The 27938-nt window shown below is 35.8% G+C and overlaps 1 protein-coding gene across 1 annotated transcript; it reads right to left on the minus strand.

Annotated features, from left to right (window-relative positions):
- Positions 1-314: 314 nt before the first annotated feature.
- On the minus strand, positions 315-27938 carry LOC136411642 (uncharacterized). Its single transcript, XM_066394288.1, has 16 exons — positions 27784-27938; positions 9524-9858; positions 6198-6491; positions 5234-5544; positions 5038-5178; positions 4263-4983; positions 3506-3638; positions 3182-3450; positions 2722-3122; positions 2406-2556; positions 1921-2348; positions 1702-1867; positions 1396-1645; positions 1188-1343; positions 985-1135; positions 315-636 (listed from the first exon to the last, which is right to left on the minus strand). Exons 1-16 carry the CDS (start codon positions 27807-27809, stop codon positions 388-390), a joined length of 4182 nt encoding a protein of 1393 aa, XP_066250385.1. The 5' UTR covers positions 27810-27938; the 3' UTR covers positions 315-387.

Here is a 27938-nt window from a genome sequence, read left to right on the forward strand (position 1 = left end):
TTAATAATATATAGGGTGTTTCATTTAAAATGAGCAAGCAAGTAGCGACTTCTGGGACAGTTGAAAGTATGACGTTATTGAAAATATTTTAAACGAGGTCGCCCCAAGGCTCTCACTTATCCACTAAATTTTCATAACTTTGCAATTAATAGTTTTCCCAAAACGTTCTCTGTGAGAGATACTGTATACCATCAAACCTCTGACTGATAATTGATTGAAGATGAATTTATTCAATATGTTCCTCTCATATTTTAACGGCTACTTAGGGTTTTTTTAATGATCGCCCTGTACTTTTACTAATAATTAAGTGCTAATTTCAGATAGGTACTTTAACTTTATTATTTAAAGTTTTAAGTAAAAAAATCAGTCAATGAGAGATTTCCATTATTAAACAATAAAAGGTCTCAAATCAGGGACTTGGATTGGAAAGTCGAAAGCAGCAGGGTCCGATACCCGTGCTTGGCGTATGAATTGTTGTTTGGGCTGGAGGCTCGACCCTTTTCCCACCAATCCTACTTGGTTGCGGAAAAGGAAACCGCATTGTGCAGTGCACACCTCATCTCTGACTACATTCTCTTTAGACCATTCTCTCATCAGTTGTTGGCAGTCGTTTATTTTGAGTGAGGCACAAGTTCCCTGGAAAAAGAAAAAAAACTCATTACAAAAAAGTTGTATCAATTCGGCAGAAGACTGTCTCCTTTAATCTTAGATTTCAGCAGTCAGAGCCTATAAGAATTTCAACCAAATAAATGTAAAGACAGAGATGAAGGGAACGGCAGAGTAACCTTAAATATTTCCGTCTCTCTAATGGTTTGAAGAAATTTAAAGGCGAAAGTAATTTGATGCAGGCACTCCCGAATACCTTTTAGGTACTTACGAAATACCTCTGACAATGAGAAGAATGGTAATGAAACCGAAGTCCTTTGGAAGAATAATGTTTTTCTAACTGCAATTTCAATTATTGTTATAAGTAAAATAACTTACCCCACCAACATTGCACACGCAGCTAGTGCATGGAGAAGGCAACACGCTTTCTCCCACCTGAACATGCTTGCCAGCAATAATGCAACCTTGTCCAGGGGCATTTTCTCTCCATGGGTTGAAGTTCATGCTAGGATGGTCTTTACAAGGGACCCTAATAAAATTGTTTTAAAACTTCCAAGGCAATTTGAAAAAAGGGCATTTACCTCGGATTGAGGAAGTTCGATGGTAATTCGAACGCAGATCTCTGCATGTCGCTGTTACCATCTAAATTATCACAGATAGTTTTGGCTAAAGTTATCTTCCTAATTTCGGCTAATTGGGCTTCAGTGAAACCCAGTAGGGGATCATTGGTCTCATACCTGCAAACGTTTAAAATATCCTGATTTTGCCATTTAAGGTGAGATGCCTTACCAAAATCTATCACATTTTCTTAAATGTCTAAATTGTATGGCTATAATACATCCAAATGTAGGACCTATCAACCCTCCTTGCAAAGGCCGTTCGGACATTCCTCCAGGGAACAAATCGATGTCGTCAACTGAGACGTAAAGTGACTTTAATCTTCGAATGGTGTCTGGAGGAATTTCCCTAGAGAGATCCTCCCAGGAGGTGGCACGTTTAAGATTACATAGGGCTCTGTAATTATTGTACGAAGGGATTCCTGCAATATATGGCTAGTAGTTAAAATCATATCTTGGTTTTATGAAGGTTGTTTACCATGATCTCTAGCTCTCTGCACATTAAGGGCTATGAGGTCGATCCCGGAGAAGGGAATCTTACGATCTTCGAATAAATGATTTGTCACTTCTCCCGTAATAAATTGATCCATGTTCTCCATTGGCGTGGATACCATGCCCCTGGCGATGTCATCGATAAGACCAGGCTAGAAGGAAAATGTTTATTGCATGAAATTTTTGAACCACTAGAAACCCTTACTTCCATCATAATGTCGGTCTTAAAGAAGAAGTCTCTTAATAAAATTGCAGGTTCCACTATATTATAACTATTATCCAATCTCGGAATGTGAGGTCGCAATAACGAGTGCCCTAATCTGAAAGCTGCAGCTGCAAACTCAGTAAAAGCAGCCGGATTACAGTTGGGGTTGTACTCTGTGTAATAGCCTTGAGGAAGCAGCTTCAACCCATAAAGGCTCATGGCGTTCCACCCAAGAATTCTCGGCAAAAATTCGTTATAAACGATATGCTGGAAATTTGCTATAACAATCTTCCTTGTTTCCTGAAACAACTTGTGATGGGTCCAGTGAGAGTTGGTTTGGTGGAGGGAGTCGCGAACTCTGTTGTGTTCTCTCAAGTAAATGGTGTGTATCATGGTGAGACCTGGCTGTTCTGAGGCACGTCCATCACCTGGAAAATTCATTTTTAAGATCTAGAGTTCATGAGTTGAATGAGAACAAAACATGCCGGCTATAAAGCAGAACCCGGATCCAGATCTGCATTCTGGATGAGTAGAACTTCTGGGCAAAAGCCCTTTGGTTGATGGAAGATCGGTCCAGTTCATTTTACCATGCTCACCGATGAGTTTATCCAGAATACAAGTATTTTCTCCGTAAATCTAGAAATTTCACTTAATTTTGAAACTGCACTTAATATTGCAACAAATCTATTATTTTTTGTCGTTAGGTATAAAATTAAATCTTTTTTTGTAAGTTTAAGCTTTTTAGTTCAAAATAAAAAATACAGATACGCTCTTTTCAATCCACAGGGAAGTAATACATACTATTGAACCGTCAAGAAACGCAGTATTCTGATTAATTTGCTCCCTAGGGCCCAAATGCTGCTGCCCTGGCAATGATCTCATCGAAGGGAAGCACATATTTTCCCCAGTACTGACGTTGTAATTAGGATAATAGTGATCTCCTTGAGGAATTGGAATGGGGTTACACTCCGGATGCACCGTTCTGGGACTGTCACAGGACCTGCAGCTGGGAATAGATTCATGATGCCCTTTATGAATGGGCGTCATAGTGATGTCGTGGTCCAGCAGCTGGCCGATTTGCATCACCATGAGAGTATAACGTTTATGAAGATTGCTGATATCTGGATGGACCACTCGAGAAATAGTTCTGGGGTTGGGTAGAGGTACGCCGGTGACGCCAGTCACTCTAGGTTTGGAAATGCCTGTGTAAAAAAAAGTTCATAGAAGAGGTGGATGAAGGCTCATTGGTGAATCCACGTACCATCTTCATAAGCACTGGGGAGCAACCTGTTGAATATGGTCAAACTTTTGCCCCATTCGGGCCTTTTTAAGTTATTGCAATGTCCTGAAAGAGTGCGGTATGGGCTTGAGGGATCACAAGGACCATCGTCTGAACAATCTTCTTCGTCATCGTGGAACACTTCCGGAGGAACTAATGCCGAAATGTCCACGTTTTGTAAGTCGCTTAAATCATCGCTGGTGTGGAAACTAATGGATCGACTATCAGCTTGACGTCGTCGCCTTCGGCGTCTAAAATCAGCATTTGTTAGGACTTTTGGTCAAAGAGTGGCGATGTAGTTCTTACGATAAAGAGTTGAGTATTTCGTTAGAAGCAAATTCAAGAAGCAACGAAGTGTTCGCCACCTTGAGAGCTTGTTTGTTGGGTTTGCTGAAGGAAGCTGCGATACCATGGGGTGATTTCGGATTGATTCCACCAACTGAAATAACGAGACCATAATTAACGAGTTATAATTTTCCAGTCTATGGGTTCCAGGTAGAATGAAGGACAACACAAAATGCATCGATTTCACGTGGTATTTTGTATCTTTTCAATGTGCTTGCCACCAACCAAACTTGTCGTTTGTGCCCAGTCGAGTCTACCGATACGAGTTGATTCACTGTGTACACTCCTTAAAGAGCTACACACACTGAATCGACTAGGAATTGTTGTCACAATTTTCTATGAATGTATTAAGTTAACCGACTTGGATCATTTCGCCTTTGCAGATAATTATTGAAGCCGGGTCGACCATCCCGAGTAGTTACGTTGGGTCTTTGAGAATGAGGTTTGGGGCGCCCTTGAAACAATTTTCGCATATCCAGAAAACTGCTTAGGAACCCAACCTGGTGGAGTCGATAGATCACATAGTGGAAGAATGATGTTATAGTCTTTCCAAAGCAATCCAATTTGATTTTAGTTCTTGGTCAAGGAAAAACCGATTTCAACAATGTGGAAAAATCTCCCCTGAAGGGGAAATATTTGGCTGAACAATCGTATCCAGCGTTTCGGTGGGAGTATGTATAAAGAATTTATCAGGTCTGATATATTAATAATCACTCACCAGTGCTCCAAACTTGATATTCCATCTTCCTCCTGTCCATCAACTTTTGCTCCGCCTTGGCCAACGCCTCCATCAGCAATTCCTCGCTGATTTCACTCATATGATCCATTTCTACCCACTCAGCTAATTGTGGCAAGGCAAACTGATCACACGGTATCCTCCCATTGAGAAACTTATCCTCAACAACGAAAGCTTTGGGTTGAATTTTGCCCATATCATCAGTATTGATGCACAATAGACCAGCCAATGTGGTTTTCTTAATTTCCTTCAGCTGAGCTGTAGTCAAGGAACTCGGAGGCAAATCGTTTTCGTACCAAAACCTGTCACTCTTTTTTAGTAAAATGAACTGTTCTTTGATTAGGCAGTTGAGAGTGGGCCCTACAATGGCCCCAGGTAGAGGCGTTTCGAGCAAAACTCCTGGTAGTAAGTCAATATCTTTGGTGTTGTTATACAAGTACTTCAAAGCTTTGATGTACTCGGGTTTAATGTGGTAGGCCTTTAAGTCCTCGAATTTAAGAATCTTGGGGAAGGTTTGATTCTTGCAGAATTGGAGCATTTTCACGTAACCAGGAACACCATGGTCTCTGCCCATATGGACAAACAAGCCGGAAGTGTCCCAGTCGGAGCGAAGAGGCACCGAAATGTGCATGCTAGGATTCTGAGCTGGCTCACTAATCAGTATGTCGATCATGTCGGCAAAGCTGTCTGCAGTTTTACTCAACTGCAAATAGATAGAGTTTTTTTCCTGGAGATTCGCAACTAATATCGGTCTTACCAAACTGCTGGGCAGCATGGAAAGCAAGGCAGGAAGAGCAGTCATGGCCACCTCATTGAATACCCCAGCACGCCTGGAGCTGGAATATTTGGAGAATCGACCATGTGGTTTGAGGCTCAATTCAGAACTCACTATAGTCTCCTATAAACATCATTGGTTTTGATTCAATTGAATTAAGACTTTGAGCGACACTTACTTGTCCTAGTATAGTAGGCAAGAACTCGTTATAGGTGATATGTTGAATTTCGGCAATCACAATTCTTCGGCTTTCCAAGAAGAGTGTTTCATCATCCCAATGTTTGTTCAAAACAGCTAAGTTGGCAGCAATTCTGTTGTGTTCTTTTAAAATAGCAGAGTAAAGGGCATTTGATTGGCAGGACAGGCAGACCGACACATTGACCAAACCTTGGTCGTAAGTTCTTAAAGATTCCATTTGAACGGGAGTATTCCCATAAACGGCGGAACCGTCTAGGAAGGATGATGCCAGGTTCATTTGGTTGCGGTGCTCTACAGGAAGAAAACTTTATGAGGTAACTGTCGTAAATAATGTGAAAATATACAATTAAACCGTTTCAGATTACAATCATTTTCGGCAAATAACAGTATCCATTTGTTTCGTCCTGTTCTAATCCGATACTAGATGGATACTTAATGAATATTGGAATATATACAGGGTGTCCCAGAAACAATGATATAAATGAGTATTGGGTACTAGAGGGTAAAAAATAGAGTGATTCAGATAAACTTTATAACAAAAGTTACTTGTTTCCATTTTACAAGGTGTCAATGCAACGTTTTATTCCACAAAAGACACCCTGTATATACATATAGAAAGAGCTTTGCCAATAATTCTCTTAAGTGTTCATGTTTTTGCTCGAACACAAAAAAATCATCATAAAGAGAATTCTTCTTACAATTTCAATTCATATTGCTCAATCAATGAAACTCGCAAGGCTGATTAATGATTAAAACGCTATTGGCATTCCTAAATGACTAATATAGAACACAGATCCGTGTTATTACAAGAACAAAACGTCATCTACGACCAAGGCAAACTACCGTTATTAAGTTAAATTCGATGCTCTATTTCACTCGTAAATCGTAGCCTTGTTCAACAACTTACGCCATCAACAACTTATTTGGCATTGAAGAACACTTACCGAAACTACATTGATCAACATCCATGGAAGGCAGAGTTCTCATGTACTCCTTACATTCACCATTGCCCAATTTCGCGTAACATTCGGGATGAGCAGGAGCGTTGTCGGAGCAACAGTCCTGGTTCTTCAGATTTCCAGTCATGGCCAAGTCATGTAGGAGCAGCTCACTCCAAGCTCCAAGGAGAGAAGTAACGGATTCATGGCTCTGGGCTGGAATAGATTGGAGAATTGCTGATACTTCCAGGGGATTGGGTAGGCGACCGTGAGTCGAAGACTGGCGAGGTTCAGATTTGCCTGGAAATAGAGAAACTTGATTAAATACACAGTATATTTTGTGTGAAAAGCTAAAAGAGCATTCTTATCGCTTATGCATGAAAATTATGGCTTGACGTGAGGTGGAAAGCTGCATCTATTCAAAAGTGATAAAAATACTTTCGAATGAAATATACTAGGTCTCCATTTCTGCAGCTCAACTATGAGGATCTCGATGTTAAAACCTCCTCAAAAATAATAATTTCATATTATAATTAATAAATATTCAATTCAATTCTCTATTAGAGTCAAGATAATCCTTTTACTTCGACAAAGGATCGTAGCAAAAAAAATCAACATATTTCATCAAGCACTGTGGAGGAGCTTGAAAAACCATATATATCGCCTGTTCATCACCCAAGTCTTGGATCGAGGAGACCCTGAACAAAGGATGGCGTTTTATAGGAACATCATGACACTGTTAAAGCAAAATTCCCATTTTGTTTACAACGTAATATTCAAGGATGAGTGCAAGTTTACCAACCTAAGCATGTTCAATTGTCACAATGAACATGTCTAGTCCACTGAAAATTTATGCGATCCCCAAGGACGTTGACCACAAGCACGTCTCGGGCTAAACGTATGATTTGGCTTATTTAACGATGCGAGCATAGACCCATACATTTAGGCAGACAATGTGACTGCAGATTGTTATTTTCAGTTTTGAAGGACCTACTTTATCGATTACATCGATAACCACATTTGTCTCAACTGCTTGAATAACTTTTGGTTTCAATAAGATGATGCTCCTCCACATAACGCTAGTAGGGTGACTTATTATTTCTCTGAAATATTTGCTGGTAGAGTCATGTCAAGCAATAGAGACATACGTTGGCCGGCAGGTGCACCAGATTTATCCCCCTTATATTATTATTTATGGAGAACTATGAAATATTTTATTCACATCTCTGTGTCCACCGACTTTATATGCGAAGGAAGGTCGTCACCAGTCACAAGGACTATATATATAAAAAAAAGGGATGCTTTGAGGTCAATATAGCGTTTAAGAAGACACATAGAAGAACTGTGTTTGGACGTGGATGGCGAATCCTCCAAGATCTTGATATAATTTTCTTTATTTACTGATTTCTTATTCAATAGTTTTTTTTCTAGACCCATCTCTTTGCGATTGCTTCTTGATCATCAAATTAGTCTAATTGTAATTATTACCCTTACTGATTACCATCTTGATCGAAATTGCTAAGCCTTAAATTTCATAATGGTACCACATTACTGAAGTTTCCTAAAGGTAACTGTAATTTTTCGTTGATTGCTTTTAATACTAAGGTATTATTGATGCAACCGTTCCCACGAATAGTACCTATCGATCTTGTGATTTCATGACTGCAGCGTCCTTCCCTCCAAACGGATGATGACGAAAGGGAAAGCGCACCTCGTGATCTGCAATCTTCGTTCTTCTACACGTGACTGTGACGTGTACGTGCCATAATCTTTGTCGGGGCCTGCAGCTTATGTCACCTTTACAAATCGGTGTGTAAGATTGCTCAATTATTGCTGTTTTCCATAACAATATCACTGGTGTAAGTATTATAATCCGAATGAACATTGTTTTTCTTAGAAAATTCGTTTTAGGAGTGTAGGTGTTTCCTGCTATTAAACCAGCGCGAAAGGCTAGCCCTCGTTAAAACAATGGATCAATGGCACGTTCCACACAAAACCCGGCTTCCATTGAACCGTCAATAACAGTAATTGAATATTATAGGTCATGTAACCTTTACAGTAATTATCAGAGTGCACATTATCACGTAAACGGAGCAGATCACATTAAAGCGTGATAGTCAAGGTGAATTGATCGATGATCGTTTACGTAATGCGTAACGCACTTCTTCCGCAAATGGTCATGAAGAGATGTAAAAACAATTCTACTTCCTTGATTCAGGTTTTGTACTGATTTGTAGTATTTTCTAATTTTCTTCATGGGGAAACGTTATTCACGATGTTGGAGGTTCAAAAGTTTCTAATGCAATCGAAGGGTTAAGGTCCTCTGCAGGTAATTTTCAATTACAGAGCTGAGATGAGCAGTTGAGTGCTCACTACATGAATGATGAGGATCGGCGATAGATCACGTCTTTGGGTTTTAAAAGAAGACTTTTTTAGAAACGCGCTGATTGCAGACAATTATTGGTGCCCGAAAATCCACAATTCCCAGAAGGTTTGAAATAAAAGGATGGCAGAAGAGTTGCCTAGAGCGCTGAATCGAACGTAGGCTGTGACGCTGCGCCAGGTCTGACTACCAGAAAGATTTATGTGGGGTGTTGATGCGAAGTAACCGATACAGTCAAATAAGCATTACATATTCTGGTTAAGTAATGAAAGCTTCAACTCAGATTAATCCAGGTATTACCGCAAACTTGCGATGTACAAACTTCCTGAAGGGAACACTTTCTCTAATTGGACCAACTTATATAATGCTCCCATAACAATAAGTGCGCTCAGCATCTTGTGACTAATTAATTTCGTACATAATTACTGTTGCAAATAAACTACCGACATGCGTAAATTGTGCAAAATTCCCGACACGAATTTTTTACTTCTTAGACAAGGAAGAAACAATAGGTGGCCATAACAACTGAATAAAAACCTAACAGGTCAATCATCTCACACTTGAAGCATCAAATCCTGGTCGCAAGGACGGTGAGCTAACATTCACGTGATTATTGTTTCTTGGATATCTTAACTATCATCTCATGTAAATGGTGGAATATTCTGCAGTTATTGTTGTTAAAATTTAAGTTAACATTTAATTTCAAATTTAATTTAAGGTAAAACTTAAGCCATACAGTTGGATGGTTTAAGTTGGTTGGGTGGACAGAAATCATTTTCTAGATTTGATGCAGAGGATCATAATGTACGTCTCAAAGATCCCGCTTCTTTCAAGCATAGAACTCTAGTTATTATTTTTAGCGGCAAATTAGTGAAAAATCAAATCAAAATTGATTTCGGTCCTCCTTGAAGGTTTCCATTGGGCAAGCTCAAGATCATTATCCACTCACCATCAGCATAATCTGGCGCGATGAGTCTCAAAAACGGAGCCCCTCTTGTGCCCCAGCTAGGATGCCTCACATTATTGCATTCGGCACTGGCAGAGCGAAATTTACTTGGAGGGCACGGTATTGAATCTTCTTCCTGCTCGCATTCTTTCACACTAGGGGACTGTCCGGCTTCGGCTCTTAAGGCCAGTTTCACCTTGGGACGCAGGTCTTCTGGTAGTGGCCTTAGATACGAGGACATGTCCAGCTTCTCCTTGATTAGGGTGGAATGGCCCCCCGTCAGGCTGGTAATGGACAGGATCGATATTACCCAGAGGGTGGTGCCCATTAACCGGAACCTGCAAGGAAAAAAATGAGTTTCACAGTTAACATAAATAAATAATATTGAAAAAAAAAGAAAGTGAAATATTAGAAATTTGAAAAATAGCTTGGTAAATATCAATATTATGTATAATGGTCGACTTAACAGCTAACACCCGCATACTTTCTTCTTTATCGGCCAGTTTTAAGTGATTTAGTACCAATGCTGCTTCCATGTTTGCCTTTCAATAGATTTCATTAAAGCATAACCTGATGCTTTAATGTTAGCAGTTCTCTGTATTTTGAAATGTTACGGTTCACTAGCAGTATTACATATTCACAGTTACTCTCATTTTAACCCATTAACCTACCTAATTCGCAAACCTTTTACTGTTGGTTTTCAGGAATCTCAAACAACAGCTCGCTCAACTAAAAGCTTTCTATAAAAGTGCATTTTTACAATAAGACAATATTATCGGTAATTAAGATCGTCATGCGAGGAAATTGCAGATCCGTATCAAAATCCATAATTATTTTTGTAATAAATATTAAAGGAAGAGAGTGTTTGCAATGAAATATGAAACCCCAGAGCAACTTATGAAAGCAAAAACAAATCATATGCCTTCCTCATTTTCGCACCACAGCTTTTCCTCTCTATGAACTACTGGTTTGATATACCAGTACAACCCGATTTGGTAAGATTAGCCGTGAGATTAAGTGCATCTACAATTTCCGGAATCACATTCCGGACAGGACACGTCTGCAATTAATCTCAATTATTGGACGGAAAGTGAAAGACGTGATAACAGTAAACAAGATATCGCGAAGAGTGTAAGTAATGCATCAGCCTATCGAATTAGTTTGTTAACCTTCTCTTGGAAGATTTGTTGAAATGGAAAGCGTTGCAGCTGCAGTTGGGGAAAATATGTATTTGATTCTTGGTTTCGTTTTAATTTTAATTGAAATATCCATTCAGTATAATTATACGTTAAGAAATTATTAATTTGTGCTAAGTTCATACAGTGAAAACCTGCAGAGGCGATTTTTGAACTTATCGCTGTAGCATAGAAAATTTCGTGCGGTGGCAGACAAAGAAGGTAAAAAGAACATTTCCGAAGACTTCCAACTGCCTACTCATCCAGCGAGCCACTAGAGATAATCTTGTCGCAGACTCCTTGAGGTTTAAGATAATGAGATCACTGCGTGAAACAATACAAAAATGTACAAAAATTAATTATGAAGATTAAGAAATGACCTGATTGTATTAGAAGAATCAGCGATTAACGGGTTAGAAGTGATAGAAATGCGTGTTTCCGAAGTTAGAATAATATGGTAAGCAATATGCGAAAAGTTGGAACACCTTCCTCTGAGGCAGGTGTAGGTACACCTATTTCCTAAAACGCATCCTGTCATCACACGTAGACGAAATTAAATTAAAACTAACGTCAGACTAAAAAAGTTGAGATTTCTCCAAGGACTTAAAGAAAAAATATCAAAATGTACTCTTCACCCAGTTCCTACAGCAAAAAAAATTAACAAAGAGGAAAATCTATTTGCATGCCGGTTTGAAGCAAGAGCTGAAATTTGGACATACTCATCATCGGGTTCAAAGCACTAAGAAATAGGCTGAAAGATTTCTTGCTCAAAGAAAGAAAATAGAAAATTTGCGGACACCTGTCTTTAGAGGCTAGTAGGATTTTAGTGAGGCTGAAGTCATCAGGTTGTAAGTGCCAGCATATGAGGATATTGGTTCATGACTTTCCCAGCAATAAATATTGAAGAAGTTGAAAATTCTCTTCATTTATCAACGGGTTCGAAGGATCAAAAATACTGTGAATATCCTTTTACATCTTTTAGATCCAAAAGAATCTTGAAAAATTGTGAAAAATTAAATCCTCTATGGTAGTAGTCCCCAAACTTTTTAGATAGGGGCGTATATGAATGTATAAAACTATGGGCAGGCCGGGTATAAAGGTTTATACGAAAATAATATTAATAAAATGACATGTTCAATTTTTTATTATCTATGAAGATATATAAAATTATCAAACAAAAAATATAAATAGATACAAATAAAACAAATATTTAACGTGATTAACGTGCTTGTTTTGTAGACTTTTCAATTATTCTATTTATACTGGGTGCGGATTTAGAAGCACCAATAGGCAAAAACTCTTTCAAATAACTATCAATTTTCAATGATTTTTTGACTACACATTTGAAGCCGGGAAAATTTTGTTTACAGACGTTAGTTGTTCCAAAAATAGAAATCATTTATCAATAATTATAGCAAAATTCCTAATATTGCTATAATTATTTTTCGGTAACAAAGAATAAAACATTTTTAAACAACAAATTTAGAGTATTCTTAGATTGCAAATATCCTACTTCAAATCGATTTTGGAGCAAAATTAACAATTTTTCATATTTACAAAAATCTATAAACCGCATACGTAACTCGTTTTCTAACAAAATAATTTTTTCAAAGCAACTTTGAGCTGAAAATGTAATTTTTATTGCATGATTTTCTGCAAAATTTCGCAAAATTAACAATGTGAAAAAGTATTTTGTTTTAATTATTGCTGCGAAAGAAGTAAATTTGTTTAAAATGAATTAATTTGGAAACAGAGCTCATGTACAAGTTTTCCTCTTCCTTGTAAGTTTACATTAAGGAAAATAAGATATTCAATTATATCAGTTCAAAATGCTAGATCCCACAGTCATATTAGATCTGCAAATTCTGTAACTGACCTTAATTTTTTCATCATAGATATGTCAATTTCGTTTCGTAACTCAAAGAAGCGTTTTACCTCTTTTCCGCGGCACAATCATCGCACTTCAATGCGGGACAATAAATCGCCATACTCAGGTTCAATATGTTCAAGAAAATTGTCTATGATTAAGTCCGGCTTTTCTTATAAAATTTGCTGCAGAAAAGACGATGAACATCACGTGCATTAAATTAAGCATTTTTCCACATAAAGTCTGTTGATTGAAAATTTTCGATACGCTTTTATATGGTATTAACGTTTAATATGGTGAATAATCGTGAAGTTTTCTCAGTCCCCGTGGCCGCAAGGTGTCAAGGGCCGGATTTGGCTCGAAGACCATAGCTTGGGGGCCTCTACTTTATGCCCCACTTGTGTCACAAGTTTCGCTGTTAAGCCTTTTATGTCTGAGTTCGGACTGCGTGGAGCAAATCAACAACAAGTAGATCCACAAATCATTTTTTCGAAAAATCAATATTTCATTAACGAAAATTCGACTGTTATAATTTCTGATCTCGCTTTTTTTTTATTCTCTCTTCTTAACGGAATCAATCAATTTCACATGTAAGAAAACTGCCTATTGCCCAATACGCGAAACCATACCAGAAGACACATGTTCCTAATATAGAGCATAATATGAAAAAATCAAAACTAGATCGCAAATACCAATAACAAGGCTTTCTCCGTGTGACTGTGATACACTTTCAATGTATGTATGTATGTATATGTAAGTATGTTTTTCACATAAACTGGCGCAACTTTTGTCATAAATTCAACCCATAAAAATTGTCGTTTATATGAGACTTCGCTCAGAATAGCTGCAGCAATTTGTTGCCCGGTTTCAGCATATACCTGTAGCATTTTGAAAAAAGTATTGCACTTTCTCTGCTGCATTCACTTTCTTTCGTCATCCATATACCCAATAAATCCTTTGCTCCCATCAAGGTGAATATCATCGTTTCGTTTTGAACATTGATGGGAGGATCGCAGTTGTATGTTATAATTAATGGGTAGGCGCTGCACGCAGATAAAGGTGGTTATTACTCCAAATGAAAGGGATCCTTTAAATTTATTAATGGATTATTGTCCACTTTATCCACCAGCTAGCTTTCGATAATGTGTAATTTAATTAAGTATGATGACCACTTTCATTTTTTCCTCGCTACAAAGATTTATTTTCTATTCTTTTGGGGTCATATTATTTGAATAATATGCGACTTGAAGGGAACTTCCTGTTGTTATTGTCGGCCTTTAACTCTACTTCACTTCATTTCTTCTCCTCAGTAAGAGGTTTTCTATATGGTATTTATGGCATCCTCTTTAACGAAATATTTTTGTAATAAACGTTAAATAAAAGACAAATTGATCAAGGTAAATCAAGCTCACATCTTAATCTTCCACCGATGACCTTTTCCATTGGTATGTAAAGAGATATCCCGGATCTTTATCTTCGACACATGTGCCAAACCAGCATATTCAATGGCACGCTTATTTTTTGTTTAAAGATTTTTTAATTTGCATTTAAATAGACTGACTGTATCCGTCTACATTATTTCTTAGATAAACATTTAGTGTATGAACAGGTTTATGTAATGTAAACATTCAAAACAGTTAATTAATAGCATCTGTTACATCATTAATTTATTGCCCATTTATAAAGGATTTTCGGGTAGACCACCAAGTGTTCATCAAATGAAAAGGAATTTTTTCGTAAATTACAGCAAAAGGACCGATATTTTGCAGTGAAATTTGATGAGATCAATAATTCGTCCTTCGTACAAAATATCAAAATTTCGTTTTTAAATAGGAAAAGAAACAATTTTTTCATCATCTTTTATCTTATTTTTACTGACTTTTAATGGCAAGAAAAAAGAACCTACATTTTACATAACCATTTTACATTTTAGCTCATATTTACCCCAAATTCGGATCCAGATTTTTCAGAAAGTTATCTTGTATGTTACAAATCTTGTTACAAATTTTCTTCCAAATCTTCTTAAAAATCTTCTTACAAGCCTTACAAATAGGTATCAGTTTTGCAGTTTAAAACGAGTTTAATCTATTTATTTTTACAGGAATACCAGATAGACCTTTTCGTATTATCTGCGAGTTTCTTACTGATGATAAACCGATAAAACCAATGTCTTTATTTCCATTTAACTTTGGATTTTTATCTTCTTTCAACTATTTCTCAACAATTAAACATATTTGTTTAGTTCTGTGTATGGCTTTCATCTACTACTATTCTATTAATATTGTCCCACTTATGTCGATCTCGTGTAAGTACTTGTTTCAAGTAAGTATGTACTTGAAAACCATAACAGTTTTAATACTTTATTTAGCGGTTAAGTCTAATACCATTAAGATTAAGTTATAAGTCGTTTTATAAATAATTGCGATTCAGTTTTGCTTTGAAATTTGCGTTCTTTCGGTTTTATTACGTTATTACGTTTATGTCCATATTGAGGTCGTCTACTTCGCAGTGTTCCAATTTACGGCGAGGAACGTCTGGCCTCCCACGACAAAGGAAGTAGAACGATGCACGATGAATTATTTACTTTTTCTGCCGTTTTTGATTCCTTTTATGTTCATAAAATAAACAATTCTTTGAGCGTCTTAATCTATGAGGAATTTTTAATATATTTTTCCTTTTTTCTCATGCTCTCGAGAATTTGTGGCCTGTTTAGAGGAGATTTTCAATTTCATTACTGACCACCTATACCTCTAGTCTTTAAAAGAAATGAAAATTACAGTTATGCAAAAGTGTTTTCCCTTTATGTCTACCCGTTTTTGAGGCATTTAAAAGACATTTGCAACATATCCCACTCTTCTAAGAAAGCTCCTTGGGTATCTAATAATGTATTAAATCAAAATTTATTCTATAGATGATCCTGGGTCATAGAACAATTTGTAGATTCAAATTCCAGTGATCCTATTTTTAATTGTAAGGGGTGATCAGCTTAATTCCTATAGCAATCCTACTACAAAAATCAGCTTACCTCGGGTGTGAGGATTACCTAGTTAGGACGTTATTCATAAATCCTCAAATCAAGTACATATCATAATATATTTCCCATAAACGAAGACTACTTATAATCTAACACATATTCCATTAAAGCATCTGTTTATATTTCTCCAAGTGAACCCCATCCCATTTAAATCTCGCGAACCGTAATTAAAATACGTTAATGTTGTTTCTAGCATTTATATACAGGGTGTCACAAGTTCGAGTCTATGAATGGGTATTTCGGAGCCGATAAGACATACAGAGTAGGTTAAATGGAGGCAAAGTTGCGTTTTTCGGCGCTCTGCAATAATATATTTACGAATTTTAAAAAATCCAAATACTTTCGGAAATCCGATGAAAACTGAAAATTTGGATTTTCGCTTTTTCAAAAAACTCGACAATTCGGAGAAAGCTGATAATGAAAGATTGTTAGAGCACTTTTTGTCTGGTTTTCTACTGGGGAGATCGGTATTTTTACTCGACGATTGGTTTTTGAGATATCATGAACTACTTCCTTTAGTTATTTTTATGGGCGTCATTTTGGATTTTTACAAAAGTGGAATCTACGTGAAATTTCCTTTCTAATAATGTATTATGTGCATTTTAGTGGATTTTATATGAATAAAAGTTAAAAACATCTTTTCCATCTAAGGAGTTTTGAATTGCGTTGCGATGTCAAATCGATAAACGTCATATCGTATTTTATTACTCGCAATTCTTCTTGGATATTTACAGGTATTTCACACACTTTGTGCTTTATAACCATTCCAAAGAAAATAGTCCAAATGATTCAAATCAGGAGATGGCACTGGCTAATATACTACACCCCGTCTCCCAGATCTATGAATTAGGAAAGTGCAAATTTAAAAAATAGGTAACTTTTCTACGATTATGCGCTGGAGTACCATCTTGCTGAAACCATAATAATAATGATTAATTATTAGTTTTCTCGGAATAATGGTTTTTGATTTTTTTTTAGAAGAAGAAGGAAAATCCAAATTTTCGGTTTTTATCGGATATTTCTGAGAGTACTCGGATTTTTTAAAATTCGTAAATGGATTATTGTTAAACGCCAAAAATACGTAACTTTACCTCCATTTAACCAACTTTGTATCTCTTACCATTTCCGAGATTCCCATACATAAACTCAAATGTGTGACACGCTGTATATAAGCGATTTAATTACTCATTCAATGAACCGACTGGCATATTCATTTGTTTTATTCTAATTAATATAAACAATACAGTGCATCCTTGAATGGTACTCATTATACCGTTTAGTCCCATAGGAGTATTATACAAGAGTTATGTAATGGTTTAGTAATTTAGTACTTCGATTATCAATGAGCGCAATCCCACGCATTTGATACTATAGATTCGATGGAAACAGGTTTTAATTGGAACAATTTCCTGAATTTATCTGCTGATTTTTTTTTATCACTTATTAAATAAGTCGTTTTTAACATCGTCAATTTTAGATTACTTCAGAAGGAATAACGAGATGTTGGAAAGTAAAACGAAATGGGTGTGTTGCAGTAATGTCATTTTTATGATTGCCAAAGAAAAGGAATGAATGGAACGTGTCGCTAGTGAAGGACAATAGCACAGCAAAGCAATAGTCCAATTACGAAAAGAATTGGGCGCAATACGCCACATAACAGGTGTGCGATAAACCCTCGCCCCTTTAAAGACGACGATAACGATTGGATTTATAGAATTATAAACAGCAGAATTTTAACGCCTCCTCGACACTGAAGATATATCCCTAAGGGCAGTTCCGAGCGGCCGAAGATCAGTTTTTAGGTATTCCAAGGTTTTTAATAGGTGGGCGCTTCAGTGAATACCACACTACCCGGCAGCCAGTATACATGTCAGGTATCTTTTTGATGATTTTTCTCGTGAAAAAAAGCTTAGAAGGAATTAATGTTTAACCTTTTGAGACAATTTTACTGAATGGGTAATTTTCTGATTCCAGAATAGTGGTGGTGTCAGGCAGGTTCTATACACTTTTCGAAGTAATTTAAGAAACACTTAAATATAATAGAGTTTAGTTGATAAGAATAATAGACTGGGTTAATGTAATTAGGTTATTCCAGGTTTGACCATTTGATGCGAAAACTTTTCTTATTTGGTCAGTTTTCAGTCAGTCAGTGTTCGGAACCTTTCTACTTTTATCATTTTTTCTCCTAAAACATTTAGTGAAGCATATCCCATAGAAACTAGACTTGGAATGATCATTGGAAAAATTAAACTTTGTTTCAACTTTCTAAGTATATTTAGTTGAACATATGAAATCAAAACTGTTTAAAATTTGTTGTAGAATTACAAAAATGATGAGAAAAAAAATCAAAAAAATTTTGTCATTTAAAAAATTAATTTCGTTTGTTTTTTTAACATTTTACAAAAGTCACGTATGGCATTAAAAAGCGAAAATTAAAAGAAAAGTCGACGCCTCTCAGCGTTTATTCGAGAAATACAGGTCAGATTTTAAATTAACTTGTTCCGACGTTTCTTTAAGCCAATATCAAAGCAGCGTTATTTATTTCAATTTCCTTTAAATGTTTCCAGTTTAAAATAAGTCTGCATAGAATAAATAAACTTTGTGCAATCTCTTTGAACTTTCCAAGTAAGAAAATCGTTTCAAAGGCTTTGTTCAAAGGCAAGGGAGAAATAACATTATTGGAATTTCCGATAGCAATTTATAAAATTTAAAACACGATTTTGTTTCCTTTCTCCACGAGCAAAAATTTACAATTCTGACATCTAATTATAAGACGTAAATGTTCTAATTCAAAACATAAGTTATTTTCAAAAAATCAACACTTAGCAACAATAGTAGCAGCAGGTAAATCATGCTAACATAATCGTGAAAGTCGGAAGTGTTTTAATAAAAGATAACCATGCGAGGGATAGAAATAAAAGTAAATCATCACATATTTACATAACATCACCACCGGAATTACTATTAGATGAGGATTGGGAAAAATGAGGTGAATGGGTCTTCATTCTTCTTCGTGATCTATGGGCCATTACGTCGCCGATGTACATTCACTTTCTTTGATTGTTTGTGTTCGTTTATCATATAACTAGAAACTATGAGATATTTGCGTAATTGTTATTTGCGATAGAAGAAGCTTTAAGAAAATATTTGAAATTCCTGACGTTAGCCCCGATTGCCCCAAGGGGAAACGTAAGACTTATTAGCGAAGAGTGTTAGGTGCATATACAGTGAGGTTAAAAAGTGAAACGATGAGCTTCTGAAATAGCATATTTCGTTGCGAGTTCGGCAAAATAGCATTTTGATCGTGTAATGAATTGTTATTTTTCATTATTACACTCTGAACCACTGGCATTATACAAAAATTAAGTTAAAAAAAAGTTATTATCACTTCTTTTTGGATCGCCTTGTATAAACGAAAATTATTTTTAAAATAGCCATTCTAAAAATAGAAATTAACGGGTCTGATCGTAATTTCAAAGTAATAAGGTGTGAATTTTAAATGAATTTATTCAAACCTATTTGACCTCACTGTATGTATAAGATGCGCTATTATTTTGTAATATAAACAATTTGCCTATAGGAATTTTTATGTAATGCTTATTGACCTTTAGATTCATGGGGTGCTTTTACTAATCAAAGCGTGGGTCAACGACGTTATTCGTTGTAGGAGTCAAACCTTGATCTAAGACATATTTTATGTATAATAGATGCTTTAAGATGGCATCTCATTGGATTGTTGTTTGTATGCACATGTGTATTTACTTTGTTGTCTTCTGTAAATTTCATTAAGTGTTACGTGGGATAACATTTTTGCAAGCACACGTGCGATAAAAATGTTACCGCACGCATGTCAATGTCCATTGTCTAATTTTCCACAAATATTTTTGACACTGACACATGTCACCTTCTTCATTGCCACGTAAATGCTTAGACGCTTTTGCTTATAACTTTTAAACGATGACGCATAAGAAAAAAATTCTTTGACAAAAGTTTGTGTGGAAAATAGGATCAATGTAATTTTATTAGAATTCGGATATGTTTCTGGGAAAAATATAATTGATGACGTCATAGCTCGTTACTCTAACATTTTAGAAGTGAACTTCTTCACATCAAAATGGCGGTCATCCAACCCCGTTGAAGACCCACAGTTTAAAATTTTCATATTATGCACTTTCCGTTTCCATAAAATAGATGTAGGGATGTTGAATTTGAGACATCCTGTACATTATTCTTCTCAGGGCCATGAATAATACCGCCAACCAGGGCTGTAACCCTGACCATCAGAATGGAAATGGGACATCACTTCATCATTCTCATTGGATGATCACTTTCATAATACACGACTAGACAACGCGCTTAACATTTTGTGGCATTTTCTTGAATATTAATACCTAAATTAACATCTTTTAGCTATTTCAGAGGCACGTACGATGTGGGGACATATTTTGGTTAGTTGACTAATACTATAACACATTGATTCCTTTAACCAAAGAAGTTCACTGCGCTGTATCCGTCGTTTATTAGTTTTCCCTAACGCACGTGTGTGTTGAGAATTTTCACAACTCTACCTCGAATGATTATATTAAACTTTCATAGGAAGACGTGCCTTAAGCCATTATCCGTAACAAATGAAGACTAAACGAAGATCATTAAGCTTAGTTTATAGGCATTGGGTCAAATAGAGGTACGTTACTATCCTTATAGATCATCATATCAATGATATAATCGCCATAAAAATTGAGTATGTTAAAACACAAGAATGTTGCAATTCAGAAAGTAATACCTACCGCGATGGAATTTTTTGGACTATAAACAACCAGAGACATTTATAGCCGAATAATCAGTGCTCACCTGAAATCTTGCTTTACCTCATCTCCGGCCCATATGCAGTGCGAATATTGACGTAACGTATTATGGTTTTAAGTTTCTACTGTTAGTTTGCAATTATGAAACCTTCGATTTATTATTATTTAAAAATTTCCTATTTATGCATGTTTATGTAAATAGCAAAAATCGTCATACTGGTACCAAAGCATTTCTCCTATCGCTAACAATTCTTTCACCGAAATTGGAAAGTATTTAAGACCCTCGTGACACGAGATATGGGTGGAAAACAATGAGTCGCTTCTACAACTAACAAAGCACAAATCTGTTTAATTGGTCGTTTTGTAATATTAACATGGTGTAAATTAAATGTCGAAACCATAGAAAATCCGTTAAGTGGAAAAACTTTCGTTATTTAGACCATGGTGCATGATTTTAATGATGCATTTTAAAGTTGGTCGTGTTACTTCATACCATCCGAACCTCGACTATAATTTTATCTTAAGTGGTAGTCCTAAGAAGAGTGCTTCACTTGCATGGTGTAACAGTATTGTTAGCATTACTATCATTATTTTAAACATAAGAGCTTACAATATGTTTCTATTCAACCATGATTTTTTTCCGGCTAGATGTAAAGTACCAACTCATTCACAATAATAGTAATGAAGCTTTAAAAAAAATCTGTAACAAATCGTATACGGAGTGTTGTTTCTGCTGACCTTTAACACAAAAAGTATGTAATTTTCCCATTTAAGTTTTTACCACAATAATATTTTACTTTTACTTCGGACTGCAAATGATTAGGATCGATCATGGGATTTAGAGTTTACTTGTGATTTCAACAGAACTTTTCAAGATCGCCTCAATTTTTGATGACGCATGTTAATCGGAAGATTTGTCCCACAGTAGTTGACGAATCTAGAGAGAGAGAGTGAGAAGAGCTGAAGAGATATATTTTACGACCCTGATGAAGAAGTTCTACGTGACAGTAAAATTTTACGACTATTATTGTACATCCGGTAAATTGCCGCTGATTTACAGACGTGATCACTGAAACCTTAGGAATCTAGTAAACTTTCTTCTATATCGAGATTAAAATGATAATTTTTCCGCATTATTATGACATCAAAAGTATCGAGCTGAAGCTCATTTCGATACAGTTTCTTGAAGGTCGTTCTTTAACCTGGGCGACGCTCTTCCTTAACAGCGGTAAAAATGGTCAATATTAGGTCTGTTTAGTCCTAATTTTTAGTTCACAATACTATTATCTTAAATCTGCAAGACCAATTCTGGCGAAATAAAAAAATTGTCAAGTCTGACTTTTACACCAACAGGCCCCTGCCGGAGTTTATCAGATGTTACCAACATTTCACAACTCCAAACAGCGTACAATTTAAAGTGCGGTATAATTAATAATACGACAATATCCAGTGGAATTAAAAATTCCATCAACTCGTTAAACCCTAAAGGCTTAAACGACTTTCGTGGAATGTTGTAATGATTTTGATTCGCTCACGGCCTACTCATGGAGTAGCAAAAATTCATGAGCTTGACAAGGATCAGCCTTTTCAGGTCAAGATGTTCCTATAACCAAAAGTGCTCGCTTGAAGTACTTACCAGTATGTGACTGGTTTTTATCTCAAATATTTCTCGGTAAAGTCATTTCAAATAATGAAGACACAAGCTGGCCGGCACGTTAACCGGATTTGACTCCATTAGATTATTATGAAAGATCATCAACTTTAAACATTTATTGAATTTATAGCTCTGAAGTTGTGAAATTCTGGTGACATCTTATAAGTTCGGGCAGGGGCCGGTCCCGAACACAGACAACTTTTCAACTTCTCGAAATTCGTCACGCCAAGGACCTCATCGGGCAACGTTGAATTTATTATCACGCAGTAGTTAACCTTCTTTAGCTAGAAATTAATTTCCGCGAAATTCTATTATTCAATAACGATATCTGCATGCCATTTAAATAGAGTAAGTATCATATCCTTTATTCTTCAACAGCAACATAAGCTGAAGTAAAAAATGCATCTGATGCAACCAAGCATTACATTCTTCAGTCGCGATTAGATAATAGACGGGTAGAAGCGCTTGATGGTTTTGCTCGTCTGCTATAAACATCAAATGGGCTGGTATGCAATTCTATTTATAAATGACACAGTTTTCGACTACCTTCACCTCCTTGCAAATCTGATGAGATCTCCACGAATAATACTTAAATTGACGATATGTATTTATACGGATTTGGCGAATACCGTCATTTAAGTCTAATAAACATTGTTTCGTGGGTGCACATTTAGTTCGAGGTGGTTCGAATTGCAGTGATTGTGATTGTGTATCATCATAAAGTATCTATACAAGCAATTGCTAATCCTTATGTAGGTAGGTATACATTCGAATGCCCACTTAATCGAAGACCGACATTCCTCATTCAACGTACATTATTGACCATGTCACAACATCTACCGACACCGATTCCAAATGGTTTGGTTAATTTATTACAATATTGACAAAATCAATACGTATACTGCGTTAAGAATTATGTTGATTATGCATATGACTTTTAATTTCCTATTTTGCATAATTAACGAGAAATCTCCTTTTCATTGTTAAAATAAAGTTATGTCTCGAACTATGCCCTAAGAAGGAAAGTCATACAAATCAACATCAAGTCATGTACAGCTCATGGTAATCGTATATGCATAATTATAATTAGCGAACAGCTTAGCACGTTTCCGGATAATAATTTGTTTTGCGATAAAATTGAGATAATTTTATACAGAAAAACAGAAACATGTTCTCTCCTTGTGACAAATATTCTCAGTAGAGAATGCTTCGTCTGCGTTTAACTCACGGTTTTCAGCATGCATTTAAGCCACTTTTCAAGTCAAAAGAGACAAAAAATACTTCCGAAAATGCCTCTTTAGGAAGATGTAGCCCCATGAGATCCAAAAGCCCCAAAAATAACTTTTTTTTAATTCGTAACTTCATCTCTGAAGATAAAATTATAGAACGTACCAGGCGTTAAGTAACAGTGAGTTATTCAGCAATAAAATTAAAAACTGCAGTTTCATCATTGGCGTGCCTGTCTGCACGTCACTAATCAGTATGTCAAGATAAAATTGTGGAATATTTTAGGCGTTAAGAAAATGTAACTGAAAACGTATATTCAGCAATAAAAATAAAATCTGCGGTCTCACCATTGGCGTGTCTGCTTGCACGTCACTGAACAATCCTCAGGAAACATATCATACTTGTGTCCCTGTCCTTTCTCGAAATAGTTATAATTTTCAAGTTTGGTATTCAGTTAGTAAAATCAGTGGATTTTTTAAAAACATGCATTTAAATATCTAAACAAATTTTACTACCTCTAACATTCTCTTCATTTAATTATCTTTTAATCTCTACATTTTACGATTATTCGCGAGTAAAAAGTGGTACTTGCGCATGGAGTCAAGAGCTAAGTATAATTTAATTTATTAATTTTTTAATCAATTAATTTTATTTATTAATTCAAAAAAATTATACTTAAACTCATAAGTGTCTGAACTCTTACGAGATCTGCCCTAGCATTTATTGTAATTACAATTGACATGTTATCAAAGAGCTTCTGCAAGACTCAAAGGAATGTGGAAGAATCCCGCTTAAATAGGTGGAACACTTTGTAGAAGCAGGTCGGATATCGAGAAAGTCAAATTAGTATATTGTCGCATAGCGCTAATTTCCATAATAGAAGAACAAACGTTAGATCCTTATAACACACAAAATGGGAAAGTAAAAGTTGTTCCCGCATATTTGGAATTGAAGAGATCTGAACAACCTACACAACCAGCTAATATATTTGAAAATGTAAATTCTTCAGATCATAGATCTCTATCAGTGTAAAATTCCTCACCGAGAACCAAATTTTTGGAAATCACCCATTAATACTACATTTTATTATTAATAGAGTGTTTTCTAATCTGCAAGACAAGTTTCTAGATTTTCGATTTTTAACCGTATAATTTGGGTCTACTGCTAAATTAGGTCAAAAAGCTTTCAGATACACCTAAAAAAAGCATTTTTCGGAAATTGTTATCTCGTCACACTCCTCATGGCTCCTTTTAAAATTTTTGTGTTTAAAATGTATCGTCTCGATTTTATTCCTGGCCATTTTAGACTTAAACAAGCAAAAATTAAAATCCATAGTCATCGTGTTTTAATCTTAAACACCTAAAAAGTGTCTAGCTTAAGCATAAAAGCGAAGAATGTTATCAATACTACGGGTCCTGCTTCAAGGTTTCTATTTAAATGAACTTGTAGTTAAAGTTAACGGCACATTACTAACTTGGCCCGAACCGGTGCGGAAGTGCAGTTTACCATATATGATTGAGAAAAGAATTCGCAATTTCTACCTCTTCATAAAGGGTGATCGTTAAAATTAAACTTCCAGTAGGTATTGAAACATTAGAGGCATGTCTTGGCTAAGTTAATTTGTTGCCATACGTCGGTCAGATGTTTGATGGTAAATAGCAAATTACTCAATTATCGCCTGCTACTACGAAGTTTTTTCGATGATTACCTCTTATTAAACTTAGAAGGGAAGATCACGAAGAACGTTTCCTCACATTCATCTCGGGCTCCTCCCAGATCTTGATACCTCCAGTAGAATAAATCTTTCAAACCATAACTGCAACGATTTACTGGGATAGGGGAGTCTCAGCTCCGATTTTGAACCTGATTGATCAGTTATGTAAAATTACATAATCATTATTATGAACTGTAGTGCGGAAGCATTGAAGCACTTTTGCTTAGTCAGATATATTCGAGTTTACCAGGGGGCCAGGTTTGGGGGTCCGATGAAATCAATCACGGAAACCAAATTTAAACGAGGTAGTAACTCATCGGTCAACCCCACCAATGTTACTTAACAAACATTTGCTATACCAAAAGTTAAAGTAATTGTCTTCAGGAATTTGAGATACGTAAAATCGCCCACCGTCATCGAAAGACTGAAATATAAAATGTAGATTTCTAACTGATAAAATTAACGTTATAAACTAGTGCCTGAAAGGCAGAAAATGACTACAACCATGATAAAAATGTCGAATTATTGAATGCAGATAAGGACGAGGTTAAGGCATAAAGTAGGTTACGGCATTAAGGTATAAGTAACATCAGGCAGGCCAGAATGTTAGTTTAAGATTTTCCCCAATCCGGGGAAAAGCCGTACAACTTGGCAACATTGCATTAGGGGTGCCTCCCCTACTACCAAGCCGCGACCCTCTATGTCTTCAAATAATAGATATAACTACCTTATATGCTTTACATGTTGCATATATGTGAGTAGTTAAGATTTACCGGTATCAGCTTACAAAAGCATTCCCGAAGGGGTACGGAAGACTGACATATTCGAGGAAATTCGACATTGTCCTGGAAGTTTCTCGCTAATGCCGAGCGATGAATATACGGGGTGATTTATTAACAATGGGACGCTGGGGATACTACCCGTTGAATACTGACGATTGGAGAAAATATGGCTTATCCGAAGGTTAATAGTTTTGGATATATACAGGGTGTTGAAAGTTGAAATTTTAATTAATTTTTTGTCATTATTCTGAAAATATCTAAGTTAAACACTTGAAAATTTATAAAATTATGTTTCTTAGGTGGCGAATAAGATACATTTTGCATTTTCCGCATTGCTAATAGATTATTATAAATTATTAAATTTAAACATAGGGTTCGTTAAATAGACTTTTCTCAATCGAGATATCGAAATGAACCAAGAATACATGATTAATGGAAAAATGATTGCTCTTTCAGATTTTGGCTCAAATTTCATATTAGATATACAGGGTAAAAAGTTACTACTCGTAAATTATGTAAAATTTACCGTAAGTTGCGCCTTCTATTAGCAAGGCGAAAATTACAAAACTTATCTTATTCGTCCCCTAAAAAACATAATTTTACAATTTTTTAAGCGGCTAACCTGAATATTTTTAGAATAATGGCAAAAAAATGAATTAAAATTTTAACTTTCAACATCCTGTATATCCGAAACTATCAGCTTTCGAGTAAGGCATATGTTTTCCAATCATCATTATTAGACGTGTAGTATCTTCAGTTTTTGGTTGTCCCATTGTTAATGTATCACCCTGTGTAAGCGACCGGCATACATATAAGAAAGAGAGTTATGTATTGTTAAGTGCTAAACGCTGTAGTGAAAAGTCTTAATTCAGATAAAAAGATTAGTTTAAGTTAGCATTGCGTTTTATGGTGGTGTTTGTGATTAAATTAAGGTTGATAAGTCTCACAAAGTTTGAAAAGCAGTCTCACTTATAATCTTACCCATGAGCAGAGGATACTGTAATATATGTTTTCTTGAAATAGCGAGATGAAGTCTTTCTCATGATATTTAAGTCTTTCTCAGGACATTTAAATGTTACATAAAGCAAAAATGAATATGTAGATAGCCAATTAATAACTAAATGCATTTAAAGTGAAGTTAGTTAAGTATGGGAAACCTTAATGGTCCGCCTCACTATAGGACTAATCAGATCAACATATTATAACATTCGCCCTAATGAAATAATATGAATTGGCTAAATGAATAATTAGAATTAGCAATTTGTCTGTAAATGAGAAAAATGTATATTTTTGCTTTCGTTTTCTTTTAATGCCCACAAAAGCCATTAAAAGTAATAAATCAAATTTATTAACGGATTTAAACTGAATTATGAGAAAGTAGCCTGAACTAGTCAAAAGTCACCAAGAGAACACTCATAACTACTAATGGTATTCAAGTACTGTTTCTTTAACAGGAAGTTTTTTTTAGAGTTTATAATTTTTTGTGATTTAGTCAATAATTTATTCTCTGGTTAACAAACACTTCTATGAAATTGAAATATTAAATTATGGTTCTTCTTAACAAACGAAAGACCATCTCACTCTTGGCTAAAAATCGAGTGGGTACTGGGAAAAAATCGTTTTCCCGGTGGCAAAATTATAGCTAAGAACCATAAGTTTGTTCGGTGCTACATCACTTAACTGCGGTTTTTCTTAAGAAAATGGAAGAAGAGAGCTGTTGGTACAAAATCTATAAGCCATCAAAAACTTCGTTCTTTTATGAGCCGACTAAGAATTTATAAGAACAGCCTTCAACTCATTTGGTATGAATTCTACTCTTTCATCAATTATGCCATGAGCTGCCCTATTCGTCCCAATCAACGAGGCGCTAAGAATTTTTAAAGCAATTTAAAATCTCTTCTGCCTAGACCAGTCTCTAAATTTTAACTAATATCTACCTACCTAAACAAGGTCACCAGATTTCCCTTTAAAATTCCATTCAATCAAAATAAAAAATAATACTTACCAAAACTGTAGCACACCCATAATCATGCAGTAAATCTACCCGGAAAGGTCGTAACAGAACCGAACGAATGAAGTCGCGATCCTAACGGGAGCGCGATATACCACAATACAGGTACCACGATCAAGCGGAACCACTGAGGTACTACTGAGGTGCCA

This window comes from Euwallacea similis, chromosome 10 (assembly GCF_039881205.1).
Source record: "Euwallacea similis isolate ESF13 chromosome 10, ESF131.1, whole genome shotgun sequence".
In the NCBI taxonomy this organism is placed as follows: Eukaryota; Metazoa; Arthropoda; class Insecta; order Coleoptera; family Curculionidae; genus Euwallacea; species Euwallacea similis.